The sequence below is a fragment of the Oryza glaberrima genome, chromosome 2, assembly GCF_000147395.1.
Source record: "Oryza glaberrima chromosome 2, OglaRS2, whole genome shotgun sequence".
In the NCBI taxonomy this organism is placed as follows: Eukaryota; Viridiplantae; Streptophyta; class Magnoliopsida; order Poales; family Poaceae; genus Oryza; species Oryza glaberrima.
In genome coordinates this window covers 28,884,203-28,907,683 of record NC_068327.1, presented here as the reverse complement: position 1 = coordinate 28,907,683, position 23,481 = coordinate 28,884,203, and the positions used below count along the sequence as shown (strand labels likewise).

The 23,481-nt window shown below is 45.9% G+C and overlaps 3 protein-coding genes across 3 annotated transcripts; 2 read left to right on the top strand and 1 right to left on the bottom strand.

Moving 5' to 3' along the window:
- The first annotated feature begins 9,448 nt into the window (after positions 1–9,448).
- On the top strand, positions 9,449–10,414 carry LOC127763691 (ubiquitin-conjugating enzyme E2 11-like). Its single transcript, XM_052288470.1, has 2 exons — positions 9,449–9,769; positions 9,879–10,414. Exons 1-2 carry the CDS (start codon positions 9,449–9,451, stop codon positions 10,230–10,232), a joined length of 675 nt encoding a protein of 224 aa, XP_052144430.1. The 3' UTR covers positions 10,233–10,414.
- A 3,304-nt stretch (positions 10,415–13,718) lies between these two features.
- On the top strand, positions 13,719–15,026 carry LOC127763690 (ubiquitin-conjugating enzyme E2 11-like). Its single transcript, XM_052288469.1, has 3 exons — positions 13,719–14,108; positions 14,228–14,645; positions 14,809–15,026. Exons 1-3 carry the CDS (start codon positions 13,827–13,829, stop codon positions 14,889–14,891), a joined length of 783 nt encoding a protein of 260 aa, XP_052144429.1. The 5' UTR covers positions 13,719–13,826; the 3' UTR covers positions 14,892–15,026.
- A 2,842-nt stretch (positions 15,027–17,868) lies between these two features.
- Positions 17,869–22,897, bottom strand: LOC127763208 (aspartyl protease family protein At5g10770-like). Its single transcript, XM_052287849.1, has 2 exons — positions 22,680–22,897; positions 17,869–19,709 (listed from the first exon to the last, which is right to left on the bottom strand). Exons 1-2 carry the CDS (start codon positions 22,777–22,779, stop codon positions 18,433–18,435), a joined length of 1,377 nt encoding a protein of 458 aa, XP_052143809.1. The 5' UTR covers positions 22,780–22,897; the 3' UTR covers positions 17,869–18,432.
- Between the last annotated feature and the right edge of the window lie 584 nt (positions 22,898–23,481).

Here is a 23,481-nt window from a genome sequence, read left to right as displayed (position 1 = left end):
CTGAACAAACTCGAGGAAAATTCTGTGTAGAATGGTTTATATGTTTACTGTATTGAGACTTGAGAGGTATATATATACCTCTAATGTGGCTGTAAAGAATTTGTACGTGATTAGTACAGGAAGGCTGTGCTGACGAGAGTTTGTCTGAGCGACTGGTATTGTTCGATGAGTTGGCATCTTTAAGACTTTAGGTCTATATTGAGACTTCTAGAATTCACAAGTCAGAACATTATAGTGATAAGGAAATGTTGATTGTTTGGCTCCAAATTAGTCCGTGGGGAAATAAGCAAACCCTTCTCTCGAGAAAAGAAAACTGGTGTAACCCGTCTCCACATTTTTTTTCCTTCTCTCTTTGGCACACGGAAGGCCATGCTCCTCATGTTTTACAAATTACGTCCAAGACTTTGGCTATGTTTTAAAGTGATTCTCGGATTGGCTACTCTCTCATTTCTTGTGAGTTGCGAGCATGTTTCCTGAATGTTAAATGGTGTAATTTTTTTACACTTGAGGTATAGAACCATGCACAAATAGTTTGTCTTGGGGAGTACGCATTTTCCATTGAAGAGGCCTATGTGTTGGTCTGTTGGAGCCGACGATGTTTTCGATCACAACTAAACCGAGAATATAGAGGATATGGTAAGCCTAAAAAGAGGTCAGTTCTTGAATGGAGGAGGTACCATATCCTAGCCATCCATTCCACTCACTCTAATGGCCTGGGAAGGCTTGGTACTTGGTGCTGGCGGTACCGCATCTCCCGAAAAAGCAGGTATCGAATGTTGTTGATGGTGGGATGACAAATTTGTACTTTCGCATTCAGGTACCAAGTTGGAGCAGAACACCGCACCATTTCTTCGCTGCAGTCATCTACTCATCGCATCCTCAAATCGAACGAAAATTGTAGAGGCCAACATGGTGACGAGCCTGACACAACTGATGTGGCGGTCTCCCGGGCAGCATTGACCTTGGGGGATGTGGGCCGATGGGGAACGCTGGTGATTTTAGGGTACCCCCCCCCCCCCCCGGTTGACGCTCTCGTTTCCTCCCTCCTCCTGGTTCGATCATGACGACAGTTTTTTTCATTAATATCTAATTAGACTTATAAATGACTAATTAGGGATAGGGATTAGAGGTGGGGCTAACACCCAACGAGCCCCAACAGTGGATCCGCCAATGATAGTACGTGGAGAAGGGTAGTCGGGTATGCTCAAAGCTGGTCTCCTACCGTTTGCTGCGTAGAGACTAGCATAACAACACATGGAAAAATTGTGTCTTTATATTTTCTTTTGGTATATATAGTGCCAATTATGGCATAAATACACCTCCAATGTACTGGTTTAGTGTTTTTTCTTATATTTTAATATAGGGCCATGTTTGGTGCGGCTCTATATATATCCCAAACCTATTGATAGATTTGAATTTTGTAGTGGATTGAAAAAAGTTCGGGATGATATGTAAGCACCTGTAAGTTAGAAGAAGAGGACGGCGGGATCTGGCAGCTCGAGGCATATCTTTCTGCCCTCTTGCACCCCGCCGTATGTACGTTCAGTACAATCATCGGTCTTTGGTAGAACTCAAGCCCATCGGATCTGGGACGTCAGCGTGAAGGAAGGCAAAGGGTGGCGAGGAGGACCACCAGCAATGGTGAGAAGAGGAAGACGGTAGCAACGAGGACACCCCTCAACCTCGAGAGCACACTGCACACACACCTTGCCTCGACACCTCTAACCAGGTGTCGCTGCACCCGCTCGGCCCGCACCCGCACACGGGCCGGGCCTAGTGGAGTAGCTCCGACCTGGCTCGGAGGTGCAATTTGCACGCGCCGATCCTGGCTCGCTCGTCCACTATCATGAACCAACACAATCACACCAAGTCTCTCACACAAATGCCACCGATATATTGCAATCCACTCAAGAATACAAGTGTTTAGGGATACAAAATTGAGGAGAAAGAGAGGTATAGTCTGGGAAGAGAGATCAGACAAGAGGAAGCGGGAGATTGGGACTAGAGAATAGGAATTGAGAGGGGAAGCAGCAGCAAGGAGGAAGAAGCTATCGCCTGAGGCGTTCTGGTAATTGATTCATCGATGACTCTAGCTGCTGGCTGCTTTGCCTCTTTTCTAGTCTCCTTCTCCCTAGCCGAATGGGCCCAAAGCCAGCCCACTTGTCTAGCCTCCTGGAAGGACATCACAGCAGCCCATGTACATGACATTCTTCCCCCGTTAAGAATTGGCTCGTCCCTAAGCCGATGCAACTGACTCGCCAGATTAATGCCCCCAAGATCCCAGGGTATCTGCAGGGAAATGTCTTGTTGGGCAGAATCCTAGAACAATTGTTTGATGACCTTCGAACCATCTGATGTAGACCCTGCCCACTGTTGAATCCACTTATCCAGCATACATAAAACCTGAGCACTACAACCACATTCTCTACCATGCTTTTGCTGCCTCAACCACCAAGCCTTCACGCCTTCTTCACCACTACTATCAGCATATACTCCATGAGAGCCCAGATGTAACATGCAAATATTGAGATCAATGGACTGAGAAACATGCATATGCTTCTTTGTCGGAATGAGAGCTACTTCTTTGTTTGCAAACTCCCAGATTGCTAAAAATTGTATGGTTTTACCTTGATCACCAACCAATCTTGCAGCAACTAATTTAACCACTCGATAGGCCCATGTGTGCAAGACTATGTTGTCCTCACAAACTAAACAAATGAGGCATCTCTCTGAACATTTAACCAGTTCTATTCCACGAGAATTCTTACTGAAAGTGCTAGCTTCCAAACTGAGATGGACTGCACCAAGTTTCAGCTGCTCCCTTTGTAACAATAGCTCATGTGTATGCACATGTTAATTCCATTGAAGAATAAGCTCAGATGTACATAGCAACTGTTGCAGCACTGCCCATATTAAATCCCAAGAATTGGCAACTGACAGCCATAACACCTTGTTTGTATATTCTCTTCTAATAACTTTCACATTTGTCCATAATATTAGTTTCCCTTCAGATATACACTTCCAAGAAAAATTGAGCTCTTGCCCTCCTGCTGCACACAAACTGAATACCTCACTCCTCCATTGCGAAGGAGGAGGCCAAGGTTACAAGTTGACCAACTTTCTTGTTGAAACCCTAAATGCCTCACCATTGTTTGATCCGAATTGAGTCCAAGAAGTATCATCTAGTACATCATTGTTGTTACTCTGAACCTGAAATGAAATTGGAATAGTGTAGCACCGAGCATGGCGATGGGTACGTTTCTCATGTGACTTGCAAGTGCAATTACCATCAACATTAGCTCCACTGAACAAACAATCACACCATGCATCGGGTGATGGATGGGAAATCAGCATCAGCAGCAAGAACAATTCATGATCCCCATATGCCCAACCATAGGTTGAATGATGTGTGTGTTGATAGGCCTTCCTAAAGGCACCAGAGAGACATATCTCATACCAAATACACCATCCAACAATCAGATTTTGCAGCAAGCCCTCACTGGAATTAATTGTTCTACTCATGAATTGGGCAACGCTGTAGTTCAAGGAGACTTGATGAGACTCACCATATAAATTCAGTGTTTCAATTTCAGCTCGAACACTTGTTTGAATAAGTGGCGGCCAGGGTTGTAAGAGCTTTACCACCACACCTCCGCTGCCTTGACAAAGCTGTGGATCAGGCCATGGTAAAGGCCGAGAACCTGAGGTCATCTCAGCTTTGTTCCATGGAATTGCTGCTCTCCAAGGTGGTACTGGTGGAGGGCTAGCTGTGTATTCTGAGCTCCGGTCAAAGCAACCATAGAGTACTTCCAATTTCAATGAAACGAAAGAGAGGCCGATAACTCCAAAGTAGTCACGGCTCAAGCACCAACTCCAGTTCCTGGGAGGAATTGCATTGATGATTAACAATGGATCTCTGAAGCATAAATACATAGTGGTGAACTTGGTATCCACTTCCATGAGCTCCATCCACTCCTCCTTGGCCATGTCTTTGCCACCATCATCATCAGCCAACTGGTTCTCACACTTCATTGAACACTTGATGGTTGTTCCCATGCCAAGCTTGGCTGTGTCAACATGGTTAGTTGAGCCGGCCTCTGTACTGACCTCCAATGCGATGGAAGTTGGATCAGTGTTGGCACTCAACGCTGCCACATCTCTAGTGGAATCCTTGCTCAAGGATAAATCCACCTTGGTGTGGTGAAATGCCTCCAGCATCCGATCGATCTTGGTGCACAGGTCTTGAATGGTCTTGTCTAAGTTCTCCACCGCCTTGTCCATGTCAGTCTCAGCCTTCTTGGTCTCGTTGAAAGGAACCGATGTCACCATGGCTGCTGATGTAATTGAGGGTACAGATGAAGCTGTTGTAGCAGGGAACACGCATTCTGGTGCAGCAGCAATACTCTTGGCCGCTGGCCTGGCGGTGGCGCTACTTGGTAACATTATCAAACAGGTGGTGTGCGTGGCGGTGGCGCCATCTCCAGGGAACATCTGGACGTGCTGCACATCCAGTAAGCAGCCCCCTTCGTAGATGTCGTGACCGTGGGTGGCGGACCGAGCCCTCTCCGCGTCATGGCTGGACTTAAATGACACAAGAGCCTTGATTTGCCATGTGCTCACTGCAAGAACCTGCACCGCCACTGCTCCATAGGTATCGTACACTTGATGCAACACCTCATATGTCACTGGATATATGATCTGGCTCACGGTGACACGAAGGACAGCAGCTGAGTCGCCTCTTGGATAGGTCGACATTTCATCGAACAGGTGGTGGGCATCTCCTCCAAAGACACCACCACCAAGTTGCTGGCAGTTCCTCTGACCACCAGCGCTCTCCCACTTCATCTCCACACCAGAAACCCCACGAATCGACTGCTCTGATACCATATTGTCACGAACCAACACAATCACACCAAATCTCTCACACAAATGCCACCGATATATTGCAATCCACTCAAGAATATAAGTGTTTAGGGATACAAAATTGAGGAGAAAGAGAGGTATAGTCTCGGAAGAGAGATCAAACAAGAGGAAGCAGGAGATTGGAACTAGAGAATAGGAATTGAGAGGGGAAGCAGCAGCAAGGAGGAAGAAGCTATCGCCTGAGGCGTTGTGGTAATTGATTCATGGGGAAAATCCAAATACCCCCCTACAAGTCACCGCTCTTTCTACTCTCCCCCCACAACTCAATATTGTTCAAAACACTACACATAAATTAATTTCTCTTCCAATTTTCCACCCCTATTCGGTTTTCATGCTTTCTCGTGATGCGCTCAATTTCTCGTTATCGTGGGCCTACAGCGCAGCCCGCGGGTGGAGTTGCCTCGTGCCAGATTGGCGGCAAAAGCGCGCGCACCTTCTTCCACTTTCCATCTTTCCCTGCTTTAATTTCGCGATCGCTACTGCAACACTAAGGCGACGAAAGAACAGCGGTACAACGGCGAAGTACGTCGATGATCGCATAGTACAGAGAGAAGGGATATCAAATCTCCTGCCCGGCAAGAGAAGTCGTAGAAGGAAGCACTGAAGCATCCTGTACTTCGATCACCTCGTCAATTCATTCTACATGTTCCTTTTTTCTCCCTGGTTTTGGTCGGATCATGTTTTATGCATGTAATTGTTGTATTACTAGATTCAGATAATCGAATATTTGCTCTTTGATTTAGGTTGCAAACCAACAAATTGGTATAATCTCTGCAGATGGGTCGAACTAGTATTTCCTTCATTGTTCATACTGGTTGTACAACTGTGGAAGCCCTAGGAAATCTAGTGGGGAAAGGAATTGTTCATCAATCTATCTTTTAGACAGGGATTCTCTGAAATTCATCGATTTGGAGGAGTCATTGCTTATACATGGATATCAAAAAGGAGATGGTGTATACTACTTGAAGCCTTCTTATGTCCCTCCACAAGGTCTTGTACTGATTCTAAATGATGAACAAATCAAGATGATGTTGGATGATCATAAGACGGAAACAGAGTGCTCACTGTACATTTTTGCGAGGCCGCAGGAATTAGTGACTGATAATGGAAGCACATCAAGGTTTGTAAGCCCAAGTAGTATCCCATTAATCGGACATCATAACAGTGTCCCTGGTGATTTTGATAAAGATGATTTGACATTGCATGAAGAGTATGTACAGCAACAGTTGAGGGAAAAGAAAAAAAGGCAAGGAACCTGCTATTGGCAAGGAGCCAGTAATGTTCTTCCAAGGAGACTCTGATACTGAGGACCTATATGGTACTAGCCAGATAGATGCAGAGGTTAAGCAAGCATAACCACATCTGGGAAAAACTACACAGGAAAAAGAACTAGTAGGGAAAATAACTAACAAGAGAAAAGAGAAGGATATAGGCCAATCAGCTGAGGTGGATTATTTGTCAGATGAGCCCAATGATGACCCAATAGATTTCAATGACGAAGCACCTATCTATGTGCACAGATCAAGAGGAATTGAAGATATCATTTTTGATGAGTCCACCCTACGGCATCCACACATGCAAGTTGTCATGTTGTTCAGTAATGTTGATCTTTTCAGAGCTGCTTTGAAGAATATGATCATCAACGAGGGGAGGGAGGTGTTCAAGGGCAAGAATGATAGGAATCAAGTTTCTGTCAAGTGTAAGGCAGATAATTGTCCTTGGTACATATATGCTTCAAAATTGCCTGGTGAAGACACCTTTAAAATAAAGAAGTATGTTTCAAAACATAGCTGTGGGAAATCACACAATATAGCACAGCTTGACTGGAGATGGCTTACTAATGAATACATGGAATTCTTTAGATCTGACAAGAAATGGGATGCACATGCCTTTCAAGATTGTGTCAGGCGAGATACCAATGTAGAAGTCAGCATAAGTAAGGCATATAGGGCAAGGAGGGAGGCCTACAAGAAAGTTATGGGCGATCATGATTTGCAGTTTAAAAGAATTCAAGATTATGCTCATGCTGTGCTATCTGCTAATCCGGGAAGCAAAGTTTTTGTTAAGTGCGAAGTATCACCTGAGCCAGAAATAAGGCCTAGGTTTCAAAGGTTTTTCTTGTCATTTCATGCTTAAATTACTGGCTTCTTAGGTGGTTGTAGACCCTTCATCGGTATAGATGGATGTCACATCAAACCCAACAATGGTTCTCAAATACTAGCAGCACAAGGCAGGGATGCCAACAATAATCTTTTCCCTATTGCCTTTGCAGTAGTGGAGTCTGAGTGCACAGAATCTTGGACATGGTTCTTACTATGTTTGGAGAAGGCCATTGGAAAAGGAGAAGAGTTTGGGGGCTGGGTATTCATGTCAGATAGACAAAAGGTAATGGCTATCATATATGTCTACTTTGCATTAATACATGTCAACTGTTTTTTTAACATTTTGCTGCCATATATAGGGACTACTCAAGGCAGTGGCTGAAGTTTTCCCAGGAGCTGAGCACCGTTACTGCCTTAGGCACCTACATGCCAATTTTTCCCAAGTAGGATTTAGAGGGGAATATCTGAAGGGTTTGATGGAACGAGCAGCATATGCATATAGACAATCTGAGTTCAATGCTGCTATGCAAGAACTAAAGGTTAACAATTTGAGGGCATGGGAGTGGCTAAGCAAGGTTCCAACCAAGCATTGGTGTAGATATATGTTCAGTTCTAGAGCAAAGACAGATCTTCTTCTTAACAACATAAGTGAAACATACAATTCAAAGATACTAGGAGCTAGAGATGAGCCCATAATTACCATGGTTGAGCACATAAGGACAAAAATGATGGGTGATTTCAATAATAAGAGGGAAGGTGCAAAAAGGGACAATTGGCAAATCCCACCAAATATATTAAAGAAGCTTGAAGCAGAGAAGAGCGAGGCAAGATATTGCAAATCTGTGTGTGCTGGTAGGGGCATTTGGCAAGTGTCCGCATTTGGTAATCAATATGTAGTGGATTTGAACAAGCACACTTGTGGGTGTAGAAAATGGGATTTAACTGGAATCCCATGTTTGCATGCTGTTTCAGCTATTCAAGGTTTCAAGCAAAGGCCAGAGAGCTATGTTGATGACATATTGACAAAGGATGCATATGCGAGGACATATTGTGGGATGATTTATCCCGTTCCTGATGAGACACAATGGGAAAAGCCTCCATTTCCAGATGTAGACCCACCTGTGGCTAGGACACAACCAGGGAGGCCAAAAACAAAGAGAACTAGAGCATCTGGTGAACCTAGGGTTCAAGGAAGGTCGGTTGCAAAGACAACAATTAGATGTAGCGTCTGCAAAGAGTTTGGTCATAACAGCAGAAAGCATGGAAAAGACAACCAAAGTTCTTCATCTCAAAATGTGAGTACACTACTAATTTATCATATAAAGACATTGTACTTTGCTACTTCTCACAATTTGTTGTCTGTTTCTCTCAGTGTAAAACACAAATAACTAGGAGGAAGAAGAGGAGCAATTCCCGGCCTATTAGTTCTAGTTCAAGAGATGATATTCCAACAACATCCACACAGCCACCAGTATATATGGACAATGCATTTGGTGTTGGTCTCTACCATCATGTGCCAGATGGGCCTTATATCGGTCCTACTGGAAGAAAGCTGCAAATTAGGAGAAACTGATCTCCTATTTTTATGCAGTGGTATTATTTACATCAAAATTCTTAGCTACAATTAGTGGGGGATGCTGATCCCTTCTTAATCTCAGTACCATCTTTTTTACAACAAATGATTTTCTGTACTTCTAACTATCAGATTTGAATTGTGATTTTTAAGGGGATTCTACTTCAATAAGCATGTCTTAAATATTCTGGAATGTGTTTTTGACTTGGTGTTGCCATTCTTCATATTGATGTGGAATCACGAATCATGAGGCAGACACTGTTGTTTTGCACTGGTGGACTAGAAATTGTTTTCCTGTGTTTATATTAGCGTCATGTCGTCCTACCTGTATGGCTTGCAGAATTAAGAGCGGATGGAGATGCGCGCGCTTTTGCCGCCAAGGTGGCACGAGGAAACTTCGCTCATGGGCTGAGCTAAAGGCCCACGATAACGAGAAATTGAGCGCATCAGAGAAAGCGTGAAAACCGAATAGGGTGGGAAATTGGAAGAGAAATTAACTTATGTGTAGTGTTTTGAACAATATTGAGTTGTAGGGGGGAGAGTAGAAAGAGCAGTGACTTGTAGGGGGGTATTTGGATTTTCCCCTTGATTCATCGATGACCCTGGCTGCTGGCTGCTTTGCTTTTTTTCTAGTCTCCTTCTCCCTAGCCGAATGAGCCCAAAGCCAGCCCACTTGTCTAGCCTCCTGGAAGGACATCACAGCAGCCCATGTACATGACATCCACCCAGGACCAGGTGCGTGCATGCCCAGCCCAATATATGCCTCGAGCCACACAAGTCTATCGTACCAGCCTTCCTATTTATCTTGCACGAGGCGGCAGGGAGGTTAGGGCTTTTTCTACTTCTATACATGACAGTGATCATCGACGAGCCGCCGCCGGCCCCGGCGCCGCCGCAGCCGAAGCAATCCACCACGGCGCGCAGATGGTGGATGAAGGCGGATCCACGGAAGGCCGCGCAGCGCCGTATCTCCCGCGAGCTGGAGGATCTCTGGCTCGACCCGCCGGCGTACTGCCGCCCCGGCCCTGAACCCGTGACGGACCTCTTGCACTGGGAGGTGATCATCGACGGCCCGCCCGGCACCCCCTACGCCGGCGGCACGTTCCCCGTCGACGTCTGGTACCCCAACGAGTACCCCTTCCAACCCCCGAAGCTCACCTTCAAGACCAAGGTAAAATCACTCGCCCAATCTCTGAGTAGATCACTAGCTTGTGTTCATCGCCACATATCCCAATTGATGCTTCAATCTCGTACGTACGAATGCAATTCGATCGCTGCAGGTGTACCATCCGAACATAGACGACGAGGGGCAGATGGTGGTGGAGGTGCTTCACGGCTACTGGCTCGCCGGGTTCACGATCCACAGGCTCCTCCTGGACTTCGTCTCCATCCTCTACGACCCGCTGCTCGACTACCCGATCAACGAGGACATCGCGGAGCAGTACGAGAACGAGTACGAGCTGTACGAGAAGGAGGCGAGGGAATGGACGCGCAGGTACTACTCCACGCCCATCGCCTCGCACTGGCTATCCAAGGCTATGAGGACGCCGTCGGCCGTTCCTCACATTCCGGCAACCGCAGAGAGAAGAGAAGAAAGCAGGTCGCTGCATCTAAGGCTTCTTCTTCTTCGCTAAATCAACTGCGGCGGCGGAAGAAGAAATCCATCGAGGATGAGAGTTTGTGGAAGAGGATGGTAGGGAGGATAGTAGGGTTTCTTCAGGGCTGGTGGTCTCCTAATTACCGTCTACTGTGTTGGTGATAGTACAAGTATTGGGAGGCATGTATACTAGTAGTGTCAATTACGAGGTACTTCATCCGTTTCATAATTTAAGTTTTTCTAGCATTTCTCATATTCATATATATGTTAATAAATCTAGATATATATGCGTATATAGATTCATTAACATCTATCCTCGAATGTGCTTACATCTATCCTCGTATATATATGCGTATATCATTGCGTAAAAAGTCTTACATTATGAAACGGAGGTATATATACCTCGAATGTGCTGGTATATACGCAAGTTACCTCACCTAGCTAGACGGCTCGTCGATTAGATTCATGGTTATATATAGCTGAGTCCATTAATTGTTCGGGTGTGTCACTTACAGATAAGTGTTAGTGTGTGTGACATTATGTTGAAATCATTCAGCATGACGCCTTCGATCATCATGGCATTGCAGTCATTTTTTTTAAAATAATTAATATACAATATTTTTAGTAGATATTTAAATAGCACCCCAACCAGCAATCTAAAGACTACCTTCGTTTTTTTATTAAATGACGCATTTCACTTTTTCATAATGTTGGGTCATTCACTCTACTTAAAAAAAATAGTGTAAATATGCTAAAAATATATATCATACTTAAAATTTATTTAATAGTAAAACATGTACAACAAAATAAATGATATTTGCATAATTTTTTTAATAGGACAAATGGTTAAACGTCATGTTAAAAATCAATGACATCATCTACTAAAAACATAGTTGTATTGTTGATAAAATATTGCCCACAGGATGCAATTGTCACAACCAATTGAAATCCGATAATACATTTTTAGTGTTCTATTAAATAACATTATTTCTTCCCTAAAAAATAACATTATTTCAAATAATTTTGTTGCAATCAACATATCAACAATTCAAAACTACATATTCAGCCCTAATTAAGCTCCCAACCTATGAAAATGAGTTAACAATAATTTAAATATTACAATCATGCATACAATGGTATTATTTTATTCTGTAAATAAATATGAGATGGGCATTGGGGTTGATTTTTGCGGGTAATGTTTTTTTCGCGGGTAATATTTGACTCGCTCTTTTTCTTAGATAATAGAAATGTATTATACCCTCGGTTTCTATTATATAGCACACAGCTAGCTAACAAGCTTTTTTAACTCATGAACTAAATAAAAAAACAAATAGATGATAAAACAAATCCCTAATTACCATAAAAAGATAACCTTGATAGACTTAAGGTAAATTTTGCTATATGACATCGCGACTTCGTGGTTTTAATACCATATAGATTACAACAAGTAAGCCTATATATATCATATCACTCATAGTGGAATAAGATATACTCCCTCCGTCCTAAAATTAAATATTTTTAGCATAGTGACAAGTCAAACATTTTCAACTTTGACTATATATTAATAGCAAAAAAATAAAAAAGATCACTCATGTAAAATTGATGTTACTAGATATATCATTAAACAAACTATCATAATATATAACCATTTTTATTTAAAACATATTACTTTTATAGCTATTGTTGGTCAAAGTAGCATATAAGAGACGGTACTATAATCTAAAAATGTTTATATTTTAGTGCGATGGGAGTTTTTGGTTATCAACTTTACAAGTGTAGCATCATTACACAATAATATTAATTGAACTAACACGGGTCAACGATTACGAGAGAAGTCCACTCATGTTCATCCCTAAAGAATAGCCAATATAAGTGGCCTGGCGCCGTATGTTCTACTGCTTTATTGACACTGGTGGAGAAACCATCTTTGGTCGGTCGGCCAAATTCCACAATAGTCCTGGTTCTAATAAAAACCAGGACTAAAAAGCATCTTTAGTCCCGGTTTAAAAGTTGAGGGGTACTTTTTGATCTTTAGTCCCGGTTGGTGTTACCAACCGGACTAAAGTTCATTTTTAGTCCCGGTTCAAGAAGTTGAGGGGTTCAAGATAGACCCCGATTATTTTTACTCCCGGTTGGTATAAACAACCGGGACTAAAAACAGATCTTTAGTCCCGGTTGTTTATACTAACCGGGAGTAAAAGGTACCCCGAACCGCGCGCCAGATATTATCTGCGCGCCACAAAAATAATTGTTTATACCAATTATTTTTACTCCCGGTTGGTATAAACAACCGGGACTAAAGATATCTTTAGTCCCGGTTGTTTATACCAACCGGGAGTAAAGAGTACCCCGAACCGCGCGCCACTCAGTTATTATCCGTGCACTCCTCTCGATCTCCTCCCCTCTCATTACTCCTTCTCCATCCCTTCCTTTCCCCTTTCATCCCCATCCTCTCCCCTTTCCCCTCCCGTTCCTCCCCTTCCCCTCTTTGAGCGGCGGCCGAGCGGGAGCAGCGGCGCCCGGCGGGAGCGGCGGCGGCTGGCGACAGGCGGGCGGGCGGCCGCGGCAACCAGCACGGCGGGCCGCCGCGGCGCGGGCGGGCGCGGCGGCCGGCCGGGCGAGCGGGCGCAGCGCGGGCTGGTGCGGCGGCCGGCCGGGCGGGCGGGCGCGGCGGCCGGCCAGGCAGGGGGTCACGGCGCTCGGGCGAGTTGGCGCGGCGGCCGGCCAGGCGGGCGGGCGCAGCGCTCGGGCGGGCTGGCGCGGCGACCGGCCGGCCGAGCTCGCGCGGAGGCCGCAAGGACGGTGGTCGGGAGGCCGGCGGCGCCCTCCTCTCTGCTGCCGATTTTTTTTTTGAATTTTTGATTCATTGGATTTGATCTGTGATGTATGTGATATTGGATCTGATCTGGGAGTTGTGATGTATTTCTTTTAGGATTTGTGATGTATTTTTTGTTTGAGATTTTGTGATGTGATGTATTGTGATCTGTGATGCATTTCTTTCCAATATGTGATGTATTTCTTTCCAGATCTGTGATGCTACTTTGATTTGGGGATGATTTGGGAATATGATCGGGGATATTTAGGGAGCAGATCGATATGAGAAAAAAAATAACCGGGACTGCTCCTACCATCTTTAGTACCAACCGGGACTAAAGATGGATTTTTAGTCCCGGTTATTTTACCCAGGACTAAAGATGGGTATCTTTAGTCCCGGATTCGTAGTCCCAGTTGTATAACCGGGACTATAGGGGGTTCCCAACCGGGAGTAAAGCCCCTTTCTCCACCAGTAAGACCGAATCCATTCTTTTTCGAAATCGATTTCGAAAAAGAACTGACGTGCTGCATTTTCCATTTTAACAAGATCGGCGGCCGTTACACGGAGCCAAAATTGTTCATGGGGAGCATAGAAACGAAGTGATGCAAAACACACCGCTAAGCCCAACAATAAACCGGAATATCCGCTCCAAACTCTCCTAAACCTCCCCGCGGTACTTATCAACCCCAAGATCGCCTCTCTCTCTCTCTCTCTCTCTCTCTCTCTCTCACTCACCACACCGAGTTTCCATCCTGCACGTCAGGCGCTAGGCCGCTAGGGCCGGCGTGCAATACATACGTGGTAGTAGTAATAACAATGGGCAGCGAGCTGCCGGCCGCGGCGCCGCCGCAGCCGAAGCGATCCACCGCGGCGGCGGCGGTCGCGCGCAGACGGATAGGGCGCGAGCTGTGGCAGTTCTGGCTCGATCCGCCGCCGTACTGCCGGCCTGGGCCATCCCCCGTGAAGGACCACTTCCACTGGGAGGTGGTCATCGATGGCCCCGCCGCCACCCCCTACGCCGGCGGCGTGTTCCCCGTCGACGTCTGGTTCCCCTACGATTACCCCTTTCGTCCCCCCAAGCTCTTCTTCAAGACCAAGGTAATCGCTCGCGTAATCTATGCTGCTTCCTCGATCTGTCGCGTGATCCAAGATTGCTCATGTTCATCGATCGTCAATTCTCGCTAATTTGTTTTGCTACCTTTCAATCTCATGAACAGGTGTACCATCCGAACATTGACGGGAGGGGGAGGATGGCGCTGGACATCTTCCAGGACAACTGGTCACCGGCGTTCACGATCAGCAAACTCCTCTTGGGCTTCGTCTCGGTCCTCTTCGACCCCCTGCTCGACCACCCGACCAACCGCTGCATCGCCAAGCAGTACAAGCACGAGTACGAGGTGTACGAGGAGAAGGCCAGGGCGTGGACGCAGAAGCACTCCTCGACGCCGATCGTCTCGCACTACCCACCGTACGCTGTCATCGGCAGCACGCCGCCGGCTGTTCCTCACTTCCCAGCGACTGCAGCCAGGAGAAAGGCTGCTGCATCTTCAGCTTCAGGTTCAGTAAGCAGCAGCCGCATTCCGTTGCTTATGAAGGATGAGAGTATCCGGAGAAGGACAATGAAGTTTTTTCAGGGTTAGTCTTCTTAATTATCGTCTACGTACTGCACAGACACTAAAAACAGATCAGGGAAATTAGAGTTCTTTCTTCCTCACAGATGAAATATGTTATATCTAGAATTTTATTTTACTGTATTGTGAATTGTTGAGAGGTATGCATACTTGTATCAAATCTTCAGGTTATGATCTGTCACCACACGGTAGTGACATGGAGCTGCTGACTATGAGGAGTGATAGACAAAGTCCTTATTTATCTTTTTAGTCTGATGTGCAGCACTTCACTTTCCACTCTGTTGCTGATGTGCAATCTTTTTGCTTGTTCGCGAAACTTTTCATTCTGTTTTGTAAATAAGTGTTGATATATATGTGAGCACTGGAGCCAGTGTGATCTGTGAGACTCTGACGCATTATGTCGAAACCATTCAGTATGCCGTTGTTTTGGTGGTGCGCCTCGAGCCATATATATCCCACAAGGAATGAATCAAAATTTTAGAAAATATGTTAGTTCCAGGAAAAGCTTTGCTTTGCTTTTGAGATAACCAAGTGAAATGGCTATCCAAATTACTTCAGTAATGTGTACATTGTACTGTTGGAGGTTACCTCATCAGCCATTTAGATGCTATCAGCTTTCCGACTTTAGATGACCATGTGTATGAGCACTTCCTAAACTAAGAGAGATTGAGCCGACAATAATTAAGTTAATTGGCAGCATGAGTTGGTGGTGACTAAGTTATGAGAAGAAAGTTATAAAAGGGACGAGGAAAGATACAAAACGTCAAGCGAACTACTAGATATAGTCATATCAATCTACGAGATATACAGTCATATACCAGCTCAATTACTAGGAATCTAATGGCGCAGCATCACAAACAAACAAATCCTGAAAAGTATCGTGAACCACTTTGGGATCCACTAGCGGACCGAGAGACACCGAGTGTTTTTGGCACGCTTCTTCATGCTAGCATACACTTATCGAGCTGTTGCTAAACTTTTCTTGCTCGGAGTGGTAGCAATGTATTGTAGCATAACACTAATCTCTAGCATGCATCAAAGTTGCAGCGTGTAGTTGTAAGTGTACACGTGTTGTAGACATCTACGTTTGTACTGTGTTTTCTTATTTAAAAAAGTTGCAGCGCGTAGTGTATGTTAGTATGTACTACATCCGTCCCAAAATAAGTGTAGCCGTGGGAATCCGTGTCCAACATTTGACTGTCCGTCTTATTTAAAAAAGTTATGAAAAAATTTAAAAAAAGTTAGTCACGCATAAAGTTCTATTCATGTTTTATTATCTAATAATAATAAAAATATTAATCATTAAAAATTTTCAAATAAGACGAACGATCAAACATTGAACGTGAATAGTGTAAAACTTATTTTGGGACGGAGAGAGCAGTGCTATATGAGTTCATGCAAAGGCGCAGCACGGGCGCACGGCCCTGTACTCCAGGCCTCCGGGGCATGGCAGCCAGGGTAACCGGCCCACCTGCGGTTGCAACGTCAAACGGCCCACGCGACGCGAGCGATGCGCCGCACCCACCGCCGCGACACAAACACTCGTGGGCTACGCACGCGTGGCCGCGCGAGCGAAAGAGCTATATAGCCCACGGGCTCTACGCCCGCGCAGCCACCCACCCGGCCGAGGCCGTCGTTGGCTCGTTGCCGCGTAGCGAGCGGCAGCGACGCCGTGAGACCCGTAGTCCCCACCACACAGCCCCAATCCGGCGAGGAAAGGAAAACCACATGTGTGTCGTGCCACCGCGCCAAGCAAAACGGTAAGCGCGCGGTCCGATTCGGGCGCGCGTATGTCGCCCACGCGTGTGCTCCTGTGCTACTGCAAGCAAAACCGCCAAATAAATGCATGCCCATGTAAACGAAACGTACAAACAGTCACGCGAAGGAAATTGACACACACATACGCACACCTCACACGTCCATGTCGAGGAAACGTGTCACGCCAGAACACGTCGACGTCGATACGCTATAGCGCAGAGGGCACAGTGCGCACATCACCCGACCGGGCCCCCAAAATCACATCAAAGCCCAATCCTCCGAAAGTCTAACCTCCACACGCAACAATGAAGCTTCTTGTCAACAAGCGCGTCCGCGTCTGCGTCTCCCTCTTTGGCGCTTCGATAGGACACGCAGCACGGCGCACCCCCACCCTCCTTGTACGCGCGATCGAATTCGATTGGCGCCTCTCGGCTTTTTTTTTTCCCAGATAGCCCGCACACACACACACACCTGGTTGGATGGAGGCTGGCACGACGGCCACTCGCACCGGAAAATGTATGCATATGCATGCGTGCCATGGCGTGCCGCGTCGGGTGGATGGCGACGTGTTACCGGTGGACGACGACGACGACTCGGGTGATGGATACGTAGCCGGAAAAGGATCAGATTATCAATCGATCCAACATGCTCGGATCGATGCAGAGTACCAGCCGGTGTACGTGCTTTAATGAAGTCCAAGTTATTAGCCGTCGCCCGGCCGGCGGTCGATCAGCACCAGGTTCGTTTCTTTTAGCCAACGTTCAAAAACTGTTGCTGAGTAACTGACCATTAGAGCAGATACAATAGCAGACTATAAACCAGTTATAAATATATTTTAAAGAGATAAAAGAAAAGAGGGAATAGCAGCGGGCTATAGATTTGTAGCCAGCTGCAGCATGGACTTCAAGATATAACGTGTGTATGATAAGTGGAACCAGATATTAATAGTGTGGTAAACAACTATTGTATGAATTGGCTATTACATTGGTTATACATGATTTGAAGTTAGTAGTTGGCTATACTATTGAGTATACCGATGAATGTCTTGCAGTACTTGCCAGATTTCAGAACGTGTCAAAATACTCCATTTGGCATCCATTCGTGTTCGTCAAAAAGTAGAAATTAATGTAGAGAGAATCAGACCAGCTAGGGAGGAGTAGAACCATGCTTCGACGTAAGAACAAAATGGTTTGCATTGGCATGCATGCCTCGCCATCGTCGCCGGGCGTCTTGGCCCATCCCGTATCTTTTCGCCCATCGTCATAACGCGCGGTATACGTACTTGACTATACTTGTGCCGTTGAGCGGTTGCGCTTTCTGTGTTGCCATTATTGAAGACGGAAGAGAGTGCAACACTCCAGCGACTAAAGCCTCTCTCACTCTCTTTATTCTCGTCGTAACAACCAGTGCAACTTGTTCGGCTTATGGATGTCCAATCATACATTTGCAAAAGTATCTGAAAATTCAGATAGCAGGAATATATATATTTCTTTGGAGTATATAAACCAACTTGATTTCATTGTCCAAAGTACTCACACACGAATACAGGCTTACAGTTTTGGAGCTCTTGTACTTACTAAAGAAGAAGCTACAAACGCAGCACACACACACCCATTAATTTACATTTACAGAGTAAACATTTCGGCCAGTACTTGCCAAAGAATTACTACATGACAAGCTATATATGTCACCTCTACTGGATTTGTGTAGTGTATCATATTTGGAGTCCTGCTGTTCCACTTTCAAATACTCTGTACCCCCTGGCCTCGACAACATAAATTAATTAACATTACGCTAATATTGTTTTTGAGTTGTGTTTTCTTATCTAAGCGCTAGAGCAAACACCTTTACCAATTCGTTTTTATCTACCTTGTGATATGTTCATCCCCATGCTTATGTAACAGCTTGTGTGGTTGAATTGATGAATGGCGTGCTAGCTAGTATAGCCAATAGCAAATGGATTGCCCATTAATTTACCCAAGTATCCATGCGGACCATGCCTGGGTGCGCGTTAGGCGGCGCTCTCGGCGTTCTCAGCTGCAGCCGCCGGCGGCGAACCCGATCCTGCTGCTCTTGACGTCGTAGACGACGCTGAACGTCTGCTGCTGCGTGTTCCCGATGATGGCGGCGCTCCTGGCCGGCGCGAACGCCAGGCACGTGGTGGAGTCGTCGACGTCGACGAGGAGGTTCTGCGCCGACAGCTTGAGCGCCGCGCCGCCGGCGAAGGACATGGTGACCGCCGGCGCGCTCACCCGCGAGGCCTGGCCCTTGAAGCACGTGTCGAGGATGGAGTACGCCGACGCGCGGGACGTCCCCTTCATGGCCGCCGCCACCGCCTTGCTCAGCGCCGAGTACACGCTCGTCGGCAGGCGCGTGATCACCGTGCCGGAGTCGATGATCGTCGGCAGGCTGGAGTACGCCGACGACGACACGGACAGCGGATTCCCGGCGACCGTCATCCCGGACAGCTTGATGAAGTAGAGCGAGTCGTCGAGCGAGCTGGACACCATCGGCGTGTACGAGTATTGCCCCGGGTTGTACGACCCGAGCGACAGGTACCCCGATGACGACGACGACGGGAGGCAGTAGGTGAAGGAGTAGCCAAGGCTTGGCGCGAGCTGGTACAGGAGCGAGAGCTTGTTGCGGGCGAGGCCGATGAGCCCGGCGGATCGGCCGAACAACCCCTCGTTGTCCTGGCCACAGCCGTAGTAGAAGTTTGGCAGCGACGTCGAGCCGAACGAGACGGTGTCCTTGCTGAGGTAGCCGACGGAGAAGGAGCTGTCGCCGTAGCTGGCCTGGTAGATGCAGACGTTGGAGGAGGAGCAAGCCGACGGGTTGAGCGTGGCGGAGGGGAGGTCGCTGCACTGCTGCGCGGAGCACCCCACGGAGGCGTAGGTGCTCGACGACTTGGGGTTGAACACCGGGCCGGACTGCCGGTGGCACGACACGAGGCACGGCGAGCACTGCAGCCAGGTGAGCGAGGAGCCCGTGTCCACGACCATCACGTACTGCGTCGCCGGCGTGCCGAGGCCCATGCGCGTCACGTAGTTGCCCACGCCCACCGACGCGCCGGGGCTGAGCGGCACGGACGCGAGGGAGCCGGCGAGGCCGGCGTCGGCGTCGGCGTCCAGGGAGGTGGCGCGCGCCGACGGCGTCTTGGCGAGGCGCGCCGCCAGCGACGAGATGCGCGCATCGTCGTGGGTGAGCACCGCCGTGAACGGGAGGTCGGCCGGGACCGGCGCCGGCGAGCAGGGGCTCCGCGGGTGGTGCAGCTCAAGGTGCAGGCCCGTGCTGTTCAGGTACTGGAAATCTGCACAAAATTCACCGGCACGTCCTTAATTCGCCCGCGTCAATTCATCCAATTTTTACCGCAACCATGACAAAAAAAAAACTACTTTAAAATTAGAGATTCTAAACAAATTCTGCCGCGGCTATAAGGCCATTTGCAATTAATGGGAGGTGTCATTTTTATGTTTTCAAATAAGCCACATAAACAACAATGCATTTAATTGATGATTGAAAATACACTATACTCCCTCCGGTTTCATTTTATTTGACGGTTTGGACAATGACATGGTTTACAAAATATATATTTAACATTATATTTTCTATTATAATATACACAATAAATAAATGCATGTTTATTTTTATTATAGTGTTTTGAAAGACAAATCTACGTATGTTCTTTAAACTAAATATTTTTAAAGTTGTTGATAGTCAAAGTTATAAAAGTTTGACATCAATCTTGTCCAAAACATCAATTATTATATAGAACCGGAGGGAGTAGCTTGTTAAACATGGCCATCAGTTCCGTTGCGCCATCTTGTCGTCAAATTTTTACAGTAGTAGCCGTCTTGTGACTGGACAGTGACGTATAACGAGACGTACGGACATTATACAACTAGGGAGAAGTACTGGGCATCAGATTGTATAAATGTCCCAGCTCATATGATTTCCGTTCCCAATCGAGTGTGGATATGTCATCACATGATCCAATTGTCCAAACAATCATGCAACAATAATTCATTTATTTATGTTACAGATAAGGAGTGTCGATCATGTATATGACTTGCAGCTGTGTTGCGTGCTACTGGGGAATATATAAATGTACGAACAGCGTACAACCCGGGCACGTACCCAAGATTGCGGTCACGTATCGATCAAGCATTCAAGCTCTTATTGATGGTAGGATTTGCAGTTGGCATTATCTGGTCATAACCATATTAAATCCCAAGACAACGCTGGATCGCTGTAGGTGGGTAGATAGGCTAGCTAGTTAACCAGCATAGTCATTGTGAAATTGAGTGAAATATTCTCGGTAGAAGGCCCATGCATGGAATAGTAGTCTCAGTTAATTTCCAGTGTTTGTGAACTAGTGCAAAATGGAAGACTCTACTTTGGCATTGCTTAGACAATCTAAGAGCTTGGACGTGCTAACATTAGTCCAACAAGAGAGGAAACACGTCAAAAAGGGACTGAAGTTGATGCATTTGGTTGGTAGTTAACATGATACACAAGATAATGGAGTGGTTGTCTGATGTCTATAACGAGGACCACAAATTAACACAACACCCAGTCTTGGTGCCTAAGTACAGAACACCTACAAAGCATATGGTACCTTGCCTTCCCCCCTCTATTATGACGAGCAACCAAAGATATTTTTTCTCAAGTGGGAACAACCAGGATTGTACTGCTGCTTTGGATGACTGGAGAACTAACCACTTCTGAAGAAGCCAGGGGGCGTTGGACTGGACCATCACGTACAACAGTAGTACTACTTCCATATCAAAATATAGCAATGTAACGTATCCTAGTGTCTCATCATATATTAAGCTGTTATACTTATTTTGATACGGTGAGAGTACAATCCAGAGGTGGCCCGGCTAACTAGGCAAACTATTTACAGCAGCACCGAGTTTCTGTTGAGCGTGCCTACATGCAGCCGTAATATCATCGATCGGTGCTGGATGATTCAAGTCATGGCAAAAGAAAAAGTTGCCAAAAAGGAAGCCATTTGCAATGGCATTGAAAAACCCCACGTATCGGTGACGTTTTCTAGCCGATCGATCCGGTGCCCATCTCGGCGGCCATCCTGTCCGGCGCATTTGTGGTCGCGCGCGGCGCATGATAGGCTGATAGATATGGTGGTTTGGCATCGGTGGTTTCACGGGGGAGAGGCGAAGTATGGCTACCGTTAGAGCTTCACATCATGGCCTTCCATGACAGCAGTCAATCGAACCACTAACCGGCCATCAATTTCGACTGAGACCATATATAAATTGCGATGGCTCAGTGAACAGTGTACCGTGTACGGCCTTCGATCGTATTGGAAAGAGATAAGTCTCTCCAAAGTATTGTTCTCTGGTATTGGTCATCACTGACATATAAACTAGCTGAATGTGAAGTCCACATATTATATCTACTTAAAGTCAGAACAGGATGCTATCGAGAGGACTCAATAGGAAGAGTTTTTTTTTTTCTTAGGAAAATATGCCATCTTGGACGGAGTTTTTGCCGCTAATAATGGATTTGTACAAAAAAAATTGTCGGTCAGGACAAAGCATTGGAAAAACGCTTGTGTGGTGATAAGATCGATCGCTGCACCTGCGTGCCGCCCGGCAACAATTAGCCGTCGACAAAAGTGTGTACCTAACAAAACTCTTTTCTTCTGGTGGCGACGGATCATTGACTGTCCTGTATATTTTAATTCAAGGCGGCGAAAAGAGTTGGAAAAGAAGAGAAATGATCGAGCCGAAAAGATTCGATTTTGGTTGTCATTTGGCTCCCACCCTCGCTGTCATTTCTTCAATTTTTTCTTAAGTTAGTTATAGTATCGACAAAGAAAATTCAGACTTCCCCTGAAAATGTTTTCAGGGGAAGGATACTACATGACCAATACAAATTTGTGGTTACACTACCACCATATTTACGTCCATTCACCATGTTGATTCTAGTTGTACTAGTTAAACCGAGGTGCTAAAACAAGCAAAGACTCCAGGCTAGAAAAAAGGAAGTGATGCCTCAAGCTGATGTGATGCTATTTTGACTGCAAACTGAAATTGGTTCTTCAAATCCTACTTATAGGTGCTTTAATTGGTACTCTTGCTCTTTCAGTCTTTCTACTCAATTGGCTAGCGCTATGTAAACTCAGTAGTAAGCTGTACTGTTATGGATATGTCAACAAAGCACATATCTTTCATCTACTTGCAGAAACCAGACATAATTAACAGCATGAATCAAGAGAAAGCTAACTAATTAAGACAAGGAGGATTATTGATACCCTTGATCTGTGACGAGCACACATCGGTGATGTCCCTGATAGGGGTCGCCACTGCGAAGAGCAGGGAGAAGGCAAGCAGGTGAAGAAGATGCAGCGCCATCTTATCTCTAAACTCTGAAACCACCTCCGTCTTGCAGGTGGTTCAGTGGTGCGTATGAGTTTATGACTACAAGCTCAGCCTTTTTATAGAGATTCCGAGTGAGCTATAGCGCGCGCTAGCTCTTCGGGCTTCGTGGGAATCTCACGAGTAGCTTTCAGTTCAGTTGCTGAAGTAATCTTTTTATCCATGGCGTTCCAAGCTAGCTTCCAACCACCTGGTTACTGAAATAACTAACGTACGTTTCAGTACTACGACTAGTACCTCCGTGATCAAAATCATCAAAGACCTTTTTTGACGTGGATGATCACCGTAGATATATATATATATATATATATATATATATATATATATATATATATATATATATATATATATATATTTCAATTGAAAGTCCTCGTTATCGACATAATTATGATGGCATAAATCAACAGTTCAAGTAGTATAGTCTTTCTCAGTTTATTTCCTGTTTCATATTTTTGCCTTCTTTTGGTTCTAATTCGGAAGCTTCTGATGTCGCTTGTGCTGCTACTGTATCGTTGCCCTCAATAACAAGAATCTTTAGTTAATCATGCTGTAATGGGACGGTGATGCAAAAGCTGCTTTTGTTCCTACGGCTCAAAGTAAGTAAGGTTAGGTGCACACAATTATGGATTCGGCTAATCAGGCTCAATTAAGCTGGCAGTTAAGCGCACCTATCTAGCA

Bases quoted from the DNA above. Each gene is read 5' to 3' on its own strand.
- LOC127763691 (XM_052288470.1), top strand. From the start codon at position 9,449: ATGACAGTGATCATCGACGAGCCGCCGCCGGCCCCGGCGCCGCCGCAG. The intron at 9,770-9,878 runs GTAAAATCACTC...CGATCGCTGCAG, and splicing joins AGCTCACCTTCAAGACCAAG to GTGTACCATCCGAACATAGA.
- LOC127763208 (XM_052287849.1), bottom strand. From the start codon at position 22,779: ATGGCGCTGCATCTTCTTCACCTGCTTGCCTTCTCCCTGCTCTTCGCA. The intron at 19,710-22,679 runs GTATCAATAATC...AATTTTGTGCAG, and splicing joins GTGCTCGTCACAGATCAAGG to ATTTCCAGTACCTGAACAGC.
- LOC127763690 (XM_052288469.1), top strand. From the start codon at position 13,827: ATGGGCAGCGAGCTGCCGGCCGCGGCGCCGCCGCAGCCGAAGCGATCC. The intron at 14,109-14,227 runs GTAATCGCTCGC...TCTCATGAACAG, and splicing joins AGCTCTTCTTCAAGACCAAG to GTGTACCATCCGAACATTGA. The intron at 14,646-14,808 runs GTTAGTCTTCTT...TCAAATCTTCAG, and splicing joins GACAATGAAGTTTTTTCAGG to GTTATGATCTGTCACCACAC.